This window comes from Drosophila montana, unplaced genomic scaffold (assembly GCF_035044405.1).
Source record: "Drosophila montana isolate Dmon_TW-CO22-7 unplaced genomic scaffold, ASM3504440v1 contig_2127_1, whole genome shotgun sequence".
NCBI classification, from domain to species: domain Eukaryota; kingdom Metazoa; phylum Arthropoda; class Insecta; order Diptera; family Drosophilidae; genus Drosophila; species Drosophila montana.
The window spans coordinates 1,285,599-1,294,207 of NW_026997035.1; the positions used below are offsets into that span (position 1 = coordinate 1,285,599).

The 8,609-nt window shown below is 35.1% G+C and overlaps 2 protein-coding genes and 4 non-coding genes across 6 annotated transcripts; 3 read left to right on the forward strand and 3 right to left on the reverse strand.

The window, feature by feature from the left end:
* Window positions 1–202: 202 nt before the first annotated feature.
* TRNAK-CUU (transfer RNA lysine (anticodon CUU)) lies at window positions 203–275 on the forward strand. The gene has a single exon. It is a non-coding gene; the product is annotated as a tRNA-Lys (tRNA).
* Window positions 276–394: 119 nt separating this feature from the next.
* Window positions 395–467, reverse strand: TRNAR-ACG (transfer RNA arginine (anticodon ACG)). The gene has a single exon. It is a non-coding gene; the product is annotated as a tRNA-Arg (tRNA).
* Window positions 468–1,758: 1,291 nt separating this feature from the next.
* Window positions 1,759–2,392, forward strand: LOC135427180 (C-type mannose receptor 2). The gene is made up of 2 exons (XM_064680628.1): window positions 1,759–1,914; window positions 1,983–2,392. Exons 1-2 carry the CDS (start codon window positions 1,759–1,761, stop codon window positions 2,316–2,318), a joined length of 492 nt encoding a protein of 163 aa, XP_064536698.1. The 3' UTR covers window positions 2,319–2,392.
* Window positions 2,393–3,767: 1,375 nt separating this feature from the next.
* On the forward strand, window positions 3,768–4,414 carry LOC135427181 (uncharacterized). Its single transcript, XM_064680629.1, has 2 exons — window positions 3,768–3,932; window positions 3,989–4,414. The coding sequence occupies exons 1-2, from the start codon at window positions 3,768–3,770 to the stop codon at window positions 4,331–4,333; spliced, it is 510 nt and encodes a 169-aa protein (XP_064536699.1). The 3' UTR covers window positions 4,334–4,414.
* A 486-nt stretch (window positions 4,415–4,900) lies between these two features.
* On the reverse strand, window positions 4,901–5,019 carry LOC135427217 (5S ribosomal RNA). The gene has a single exon (XR_010436011.1). It is a non-coding gene; the product is annotated as a 5S ribosomal RNA (ribosomal RNA).
* Window positions 5,020–6,457: 1,438 nt separating this feature from the next.
* Window positions 6,458–6,576, reverse strand: LOC135427219 (5S ribosomal RNA). The gene has a single exon (XR_010436012.1). It is a non-coding gene; the product is annotated as a 5S ribosomal RNA (ribosomal RNA).
* Between the last annotated feature and the right edge of the window lie 2,033 nt (window positions 6,577–8,609).

Genomic DNA, 8,609 nt, shown 5'->3' on the forward strand with positions numbered 1-8,609 from the left:
AGCCACGCTTAATTTTTGCTGCACGCGAAGAAAAAATCATTCTTTTATATTCCTTTATATATATTTTGAAATTTTATACGGAACTCTGCTCTATTTATTTATAAAGTATTTTCCTTTTTATTCTTTCATTTATTTTTTTAGATTTTACTTATAGATCTCTGGGCTGAATCCTTCAATATATTTGGTGATCATGTTGCCAAGTGCCCGGCTAGCTCAGTCGGTAGAGCATGAGACTCTTAATCTCAGGGTCGTGGGTTCGAGCCCCACGTTGGGCGAAATATAATTTTTTATTTTTCTCTTACACATTTCACTTAAATTTAATATAATTTATTACATACTTTAATATTTAGTTTATAAAAGCATTTTCAATGATGTAATAAAAAGAAAAACTTAACGATCCTGCCAGGAGTCGAACCTGGAATCTTCTGATCCGTAGTCAGACGCGTTATCCATTGCGCCACAGGACCGACACGAAAAATGTTGCCAAAGTGGCGTCTTGTTTATTTTAGACACTTTTTACCCAGTTTCTAAGAACTGTTTTTTGTTTATTTAAAAGTAGAAGTCTCCGGCATTGCGTAGATCCATGTGTTTCCTAATACGATATGTTAAAGTTATTCATGAATAGAATATTGAATATTTATAAAGAAAATATAGAATATTATTAAAAGTTATGCATATATTAAAATCATACTAATTTTAATAAATAGTTTGCTCCTCTAAACATATTTTTATAAAGTTAATAAAAAATGTTTTAAATATTTTTCCTTTTTACTTCTCAGTTGCTTTACAACTGTTCTAGAACTTTTTATTTAAATAATTTTATTTCTTTAATTGCTTGATAATTAGAAAATATTTTCTAGCTATACTTTAGATATTAGATATATAAGATTTAAGAATTTTAGCTTTTAAGTTAGCAAACTTTGCCGAAACACTTGCCCGCTGGCAAGACCTTGTAAACAAATAGTCGAGCAAGTAACTTTTATGCTGTCTTGGCAAATGCAAATGGCATGCCATTCAAAGAAACAGAAATCATATTATCCATACGCCCCGTACGGCACGCATACACCAACACAACCACACACACACACAGCTGCAGCAGCAGCAGCAATTTTTGATTTTATATCTTGTTGGAACCCTCGAAAGGGAAAAAACGCAGCGATCTGTGCTTGCACATTTCGTTCTTGTTGTCCAATCCCAAAGGGACTCGTAAACACTTTGGCCAGCACGCAAAAAAAAATATATGTGAGTAGAAAAGGAAATGCACATCGAGCGGGGGCGAAAAGTTAGAGCTAAAAGAGGGTGCACCCTAATACAGTAGCTATGGCAATTGCCAATCCTTGACCCGTCATAACAACACCCCTCTCCACCTCCGCCCGCCCTAAACTCTGCTGCTGCTCTGACAGCACAGTTAAATGAGATATGCTTTTACATTTTTTCGATAAATTTCGTGGCACCCCAGCTCTAAAGCACTGGGATAACATTATTAGCGCTGAATTTTTGCCATAAAAATGGCAAACGGATTTACGCAACGCTTAAAATTGAGATTTACTGTAAGCAAAATTTATGGCAAATGTCATGAGAAAAAGGAAAAATAACTAAAAAATTGAAACCCCCGCAGCAAATGCAACAAATTTAAGGGACAAAACTACTTAGATTTCGAGCTTATCAAATGACATTGATGAATGCACCAGGCAATTAGCTGCAACCTCTTCGTTTGGCTCTATAAAAGGGCAGACAATGCATTGCACGTCTCACAAAATGAAGTCTCTAGGTGTCGGTCTACTCTGCTCCCTGCTGTGCACATTGGCATCGGCACAAGAGCTGGAACTACAGCCTCAAGATATAGCAAGTCAATTGCAGGCGTTGCCTATTTTTTATCAAACGGAAGACTTCGCAATAGCGACAACTTTGAAGGTAATAAAAGTGAACAACAAATGTGATGATATAACAATACAAAGCTGAAATTCAAATTCAATTTCTAGCTGAATTGGTTCCAAGCTGAAGCCGCTTGTGCTTCACTGGGCTGGACCTTGGTCAGTTTGGAGACCCAAACCAAGCACTACCATGTTTTCAATTTTATGCTCAAGTCGGACCAATTGCAATCTGTCAACGAACCGGTTTGGACCTCCGGCACAAATCTGGCCAACACTAATAAATGGAGCTGGTTCAGCACTGGTTCCGCATTCAAGTATCGCAATTTCCAAAATCCACCTCCTAATTCATATCTATGTGCTGGCCTACATGCTGTTACCGGTTACTGGATTCCTGAAGATTGCAATGCGAGACGTCACTTTGTGTGCGAACCACGTTGCCAATGAAATACTCCCAAAATATCTATAATATATGTTAATACAAATTTCTGATTGCAATAAAAACTACATTTTTAATTCAATTAGTAAAAACTTTAAAAAATATCTCATTTAACAGCCAGCAATGTGTTTATTTTATCATTTCAAGTAGTCTTCATGCGCGTCACTTGAAGCTTTTGTAAAGCTTTTAAAAGCTGTTCAAAGCTCAGCCACTCAAGCGTACATATACTGTTTTAGTTGCGGCGAACTGCCTTGAATAGTAGCCCAGAGGGTAGACACAAATTTCGCCTGCGTCACAATGGGGTTCGAGTCGCAGTTGTACCTACTACTTTTTATTTCATAATTCATATTTTTATGCCCTTATAAAGGGTGTTATAATTTTGGTCATGAAATGTGTAACGCGTAGAAGAAGACATCTTCGAGCCCATTAGGTATATATATTCTAGATCAGCATTAACAGCCGAGTTTAATTAGGCAGGTTCGTTTGTACGTCTGCTCTTCTATTCGTCTGTCTGTTTCTATGCGAACTTGTTTTGTATCTATTGTCTTGAAACTTTGGATAGGTCCGTCTTTCTTTTTCAGGCATTTGGCGGAACCGGCCGGATCAGACCACTATAATATATAGCTGCCATAGGAATCAATCAGTCGATAACAAGATTCTTGTATGTAAACCTTTTTTGTTTATTAAGATATCTTGACTAAACTCCCTACACATATGCAAATTCAATCATCATTGGAGAACTATATCATATAGATGTCATAGAATCGGTCGAAAAGAAGTAGTAGTAATAGTAATAGAAATATCGGACAACTATATCATATAGCTGCTATAGGGAAGATAAGTTGAATAGCAGGATTTAATATGGCAAATTATTCTGTTTTCATCAAACGCTTCATTTGCGAGCTTCACTATTTTTACATATCTGTAAAACCGTTGGTCAAATGTCTACAAGGGTTTTAGTAATATTTTTATTAGTATTCTTACCTTGGATAATTTTTCAAATAAAATATGGCTTGCAATATGCAGAACACATTTCTGAGCCATTAAAATATATATAGTTTCTATGAGACTAACTGGTTTTGTCATTGAAGCTCCTCAATCTATCTAACTTTTTGGGCCTATATAAATGATTTTTATAATGAATTATCTTTCCACTGCAGGCAGATAAAAGACAGAGATATCTTGTCCAAATTTGTTAAATATTTTTGTTTCAAAATATAATTATTTTAACCTCAAATTATTATATAAAGGTTATATATTTTTTGCTACTCCTTAGAAAATATAAGAATATAAGACAGATTAAGGCCCTTAACAAGTTTCGAGTCATTAAAATTTAGCAAAATAATCAAATAATTAGATGTTTAGCTTATCGAATGACAATGATGGATTCACTCGTCAATTAGTTTTGACATCGGCAAATTGTATAAAAGGGAATGCAGTTTTGGGCTCTTTACAAAATGAAGTCCATAGTTCTCGGTCTTTTCTGGCTGTTCTGCACTGCAAGCACGGCAGGGGCTGAAGATGACTTCGAGCAATTGCTCGAGGATGAGGAGGCACCACAGCCCATCCTTAATATTTTTTCCTATAATAATAGCGTATATGGATTGAGCACATACGCTAAGGTAAAAACATTAAGCAATCGGCAATCGGCATCAACTGAATAATTGTTCCATTTTAGCTTGACTGGTTTGAGGCTCAGCTCGTTTGTGCTGCAAATGGTTTCAAACTAGCCAGCATTCCGTCGGAAACAGTTCAGGACCGAATTATCAATTTTATACACGCCGCCGATGATTCCCTTGTATCTTTCCTTGCTACCGAGAACCTATGGACCTCGGGCTCAAACCTGGGCGATATCAATCAATATATATGGCAGAGCAGTGGAGAGCGACTAGGCTATCGAAATTTCGCAGGTCAGATAGGGGGTGGCTATAATTGCGTCACCTTAAATGGAGTCACAGGCGATTGGGCAGCTGAGAATTGCAGAGAACAGCGTCACTTCCTGTGCGAAAAAGCTTGCGTATGAGGTGCTATTCATAGTTGCACTTGCATCATAAATGTAATGGAATATTTTCATATATATTAAAAGTTCAAATTGCAATCAGAATTCGATTTTTGTGCTTATTTTAATTTTAAATTTATTTTTAGAAAAAGTCGCTGTCTTGCGATTATCTTTAACCAGTATGGACATACGCTATGCAGCTGTGGGAAACAGCAAGCTATTCCAACATAGAAAGCCTGCAACTATGATATACATAAACATGCCCTTTATAAATGGGTTACACGTCAAAAATTAAGCTAATTAAACAAACTGTAATGTAGTATATTTGGTTTGAACTCATTGCTGCTCAAATAATTCTCTTAAGTTTTATTATTTTGTACTGCATTTTCTAAGAAATTTGTTTATTTATTATTATCTTTATATATAACTAACTTATGTCGATGTACAAATAAATAAAAGGCCGAAGCACAATATTTAAATCAATAAGATGAGAGATAATTTATTTATTATTTTCAGCAGATACTAAAAATGAATGAAAAAGAAAAATTCTCTGCAGCTATTAATTTGTTTAAAAAATAGGTTATCAACCGATGCCAACAACACGCGGTGTTCCCAAGCGGTCCCCCATCTAAGTACTAACCGCGCCCGACGCTGCTTAATTTCGGTGATCGGACGAGAACCGATGTATTCAGCGTAGTATGGTCGTTGGCGAGAGTCTACTGGCTAATGCGTGAATATGTATCTACAATTCTAGAACAAGCAATTGTGAATTCGTATGTCACTCGACAGATTTAATATATGATAACTGAAATTCGCAGACAATTCATATCAAATCAACATTGCAATTTTATATTCCACCTAATCTAACTATTTTTATATTAACTTTCTTATTTATTAATAGTTTAATATTAATAACCTAACGATTTTCATCAGATAACAATTGTATAGGCTAATACCGTTGTTTCCATCTTTTGGTTCATAGTTCGATTGATTTTAAACTTATTTTCGAATAGAAGTGGAGTTCAAGGTGGTAGAGTTAGATTTAAATTTTGCACGGCCCCAAGTTGGATGAAAAGTTATATTTAAAAGTGTAAGCATACAAATTGCCACGGATAAAGCCAGGAAGTACCCGCTATATGTATAAATTTTTGGATGTGAATATGAATATATATTTGTGTATATTTGTATGTATGCGCGTATGCATATATGCATGTTTGTATGTATGTATGAAATATGTACTTATGTGTGTATGAATGTGCGTGTGTATGTACGTGTGTATGCATGTATGTATATATTAAGTAACCATTTATATCTGTATATGAACGTATGCATATATTTTGTATGTTTATATGTTGAAAATTCGAAACAACCTTTCTTAAAAATGTCCTGCTATCCCATTCTCAGAAATTCAAGTAAGTTTCATAGGCTTCACTTCAAAAGGAGGTGGCGGTGGCCTTAATACTGGAAGGGGGAGTCGACTATAAAGGAGGATATGGCTTTAGTGGAGGTCATTAAAAATACTGGTATTATATTTAAAAAAAAAAGCAATAACTTTTACAGTCGTATGTATGAATGTTTGTTTGTATGTATTTGAATAGTTACGTGTATGTATGTATTTAACCATATTTGTATTTTGAGCTGAACTGAAATTTAACATAGAATCGTATTTATAAACATTACTCTACTACGCGATTCTCACTAGTTTAAGTAAGGCTCGGCAAGCCGATAAAGCTTATTAACATTATCTCTGCTTTTCTGCTCTTTCAGTGATGTTTTTATAGAATACTTCGTCTCCCGCCTACTGATAGATGACGATAGAATTAGTCAGAGTGTAAGCTTAGAGTTGAATACGTAAATACAAATATATAATTATATAAAAAAAATATATATATATACATATGTATATATATATATATGGACCCATTCATAGGTTCAATGAAGTTGCTGTTATCTTTTATAACAAGGTATTTTTATAAGACTAAGATATATGTAAGTTTAAAGTCTATAAAAATATAATAAAATTTGAATCGGGCAATGTCAAAATAAATTTGTGTAAATGACAAGGCAAGGCAGAATATTTGTAATTATGAGATTTAAGAGCTGAGAGATAACTGTCATGAAGTTATTAAAAAATAGGTTGTCAACCGATGCCAACAACACGCGGTGTTCCCAAGCGGTCCCCCATCTAAGTACTAACCGCGCCCGACGCTGCTTAATTTCGGTGATCGGACGAGAACCGATGTATTCAGCGTGGTATGGTCGTTGGCGAAAGTCGAGTGACTAAAGTATGAATAAGTATCTACAATTTGAGAAAAAGCAAACGAGAATTTTAATGACACACAAAAACACACCCCAATTGCAGCACTTCGATGAGTTTGTTGCTTTTCAACCAACCCTTAAATTACATTGGGTTGAAATAGATTCTTTTAGTGTCGCATATTTCTTCTTTTTTTTTTCAATATATTTTACAAAAAATAAACAACTACGTTGCAGTCGAATTGATTTATAGTATAAGGAGCTGCATTTCGATTTATATGTACAAGGGCTCAAGGGATTTTGTTGAGTTGCATTGTCTTTCGCAAATGAAATAGTATTCACTGCGGCAGTCCACACTGTACCAGGACGTGTCCAGCCCCAAAACCATGCAGCCCTCATTACCAATTAAATCCGACTGTGGCTCATCGTTGGCCCATCTCTTATAGCCCAAGGGTATACCAAGGCCCAGCCAAGTCCACGATTTCAAATCCGACAAATTGCTGGCGCCCAGCCAGAATCCTTCATAGCCCAGCAAATGACCTGAACAGTGATTGAATTGATAGGAACGAAGTGGATATAAACAATTTAGAAAGTTCTTTTTTACCATTGAGAGCTATGCTGCGAATCACCTGCACATGCTGCTCATAGCTGGTGACTGTGGCTAGAATCATGTCGGATCGGTGGCATATTTGATGTGCCTGAAACCAATTGACCTGGCAAAACACTTGAATTTCAATATACTTGACTCATACAGACGTTTCGGAACTGTGCTCACCTTGCCAAAACTGGCAACGATATATTTCTCGGGGGCTTTCTGACAGCTCCACAGCTGCAGACAGCAAATGAGCACCAGAAGTCGAAACATTTTGCTAAGAACTCGAGCTGTTTTAACAGTCTCCAGCTATTTATATAGACGCGACAAGGGTGGCGTCAAAAGTCGCTTAGAAAGCAATTAGTGGCCAAAAGATAAATAATATATATTATACGCTTGGTTTCTAGGAAAATATAAAATAGTCATTTATTAGCAAAATCGTTAACACTTTACAAACGTGTGTCCCTCCAAGAAAAAATGTACTTAAGAAATGCTAAAGACCTCACATGTGTCGAGTTTTTGGTCTAGTCTCGATTTAGTATGGGAGTTTGCAGCACTTACAGTAAGTAGTTACATATATTTATTCAGTTTCTTTATAGCTATTAGTATTTGTTACCAGCTCTATACAAAAATTTCATCAAATCTGATCTCACACTTGGCTCTAGTTAAATTAATTTAAATACAATTCTGATAATGGAACCCTAAATCTGACTGAAATATGTTGCAATAAAAACTAAATGTAACATATTTATATAATGTGGGAACTTAATTTATGTGACTTGCGTTGCTTTTCATGAAATGCATGTATTGATATATAATATATACATAGTTTATAAGGCTCGTCGAAATCGGCTTAACATAAATAAAATGCAAAATGTTTCCCTATCAGTAGAACAAGAAAGAGAAACCCAAATGAATAGACATATGCGTAAATATAAATATACCAAACTTGGATAAATGAAGAAATATATAATGCTCTATATCATAAGAGGATGAATGAGCGAAAATATGAAAATTTTACTACAACTTGTATTTTTCAATTGATGTTAATATCAATATTATATTAATATCTGAACAATTTCTTGGTAGGGCAAGCCAAACATTAGGGCAATAAAGATGTTAACTACGTTTATGCTATGCGTAGTACACAAAATCTGTTCAAACACATTAATTAAAACACTGCAGACACGAAAATTGACTATAAATTCGAGCTCTTATTCAGGCGCAGCCAACTTAATGCACCCCACAAACATATTTAGTGTTGCCAGATCGCGGCATTTGTTAGATTAATTGCAAGTGCACGCAGAATTTCAAGAAACTCTGAGAAATGCTCAAAGAATTTCTAGAAATTCTAAAGAACACATAGCATAAACGCAGTTATTGTTCTGAAAACTATTTGAAAATAAAAAGCGAACGAGCTTCATATAAATATATGCAATTATTTATGGATCG

Excerpts from the sequence above, each read along its gene's own strand:
- LOC135427180 (XM_064680628.1), top strand. The coding sequence starts at position 1,759 with ATGAAGTCTCTAGGTGTCGGTCTACTCTGCTCCCTGCTGTGCACATTG. Across the intron at positions 1,915-1,982 it reads CAATAGCGACAACTTTGAAG|CTGAATTGGTTCCAAGCTGA; the intron begins GTAATAAAAGTG and ends TTCAATTTCTAG.
- LOC135427181 (XM_064680629.1), top strand. The coding sequence starts at position 3,768 with ATGAAGTCCATAGTTCTCGGTCTTTTCTGGCTGTTCTGCACTGCAAGC. Across the intron at positions 3,933-3,988 it reads GATTGAGCACATACGCTAAG|CTTGACTGGTTTGAGGCTCA; the intron begins GTAAAAACATTA and ends GTTCCATTTTAG.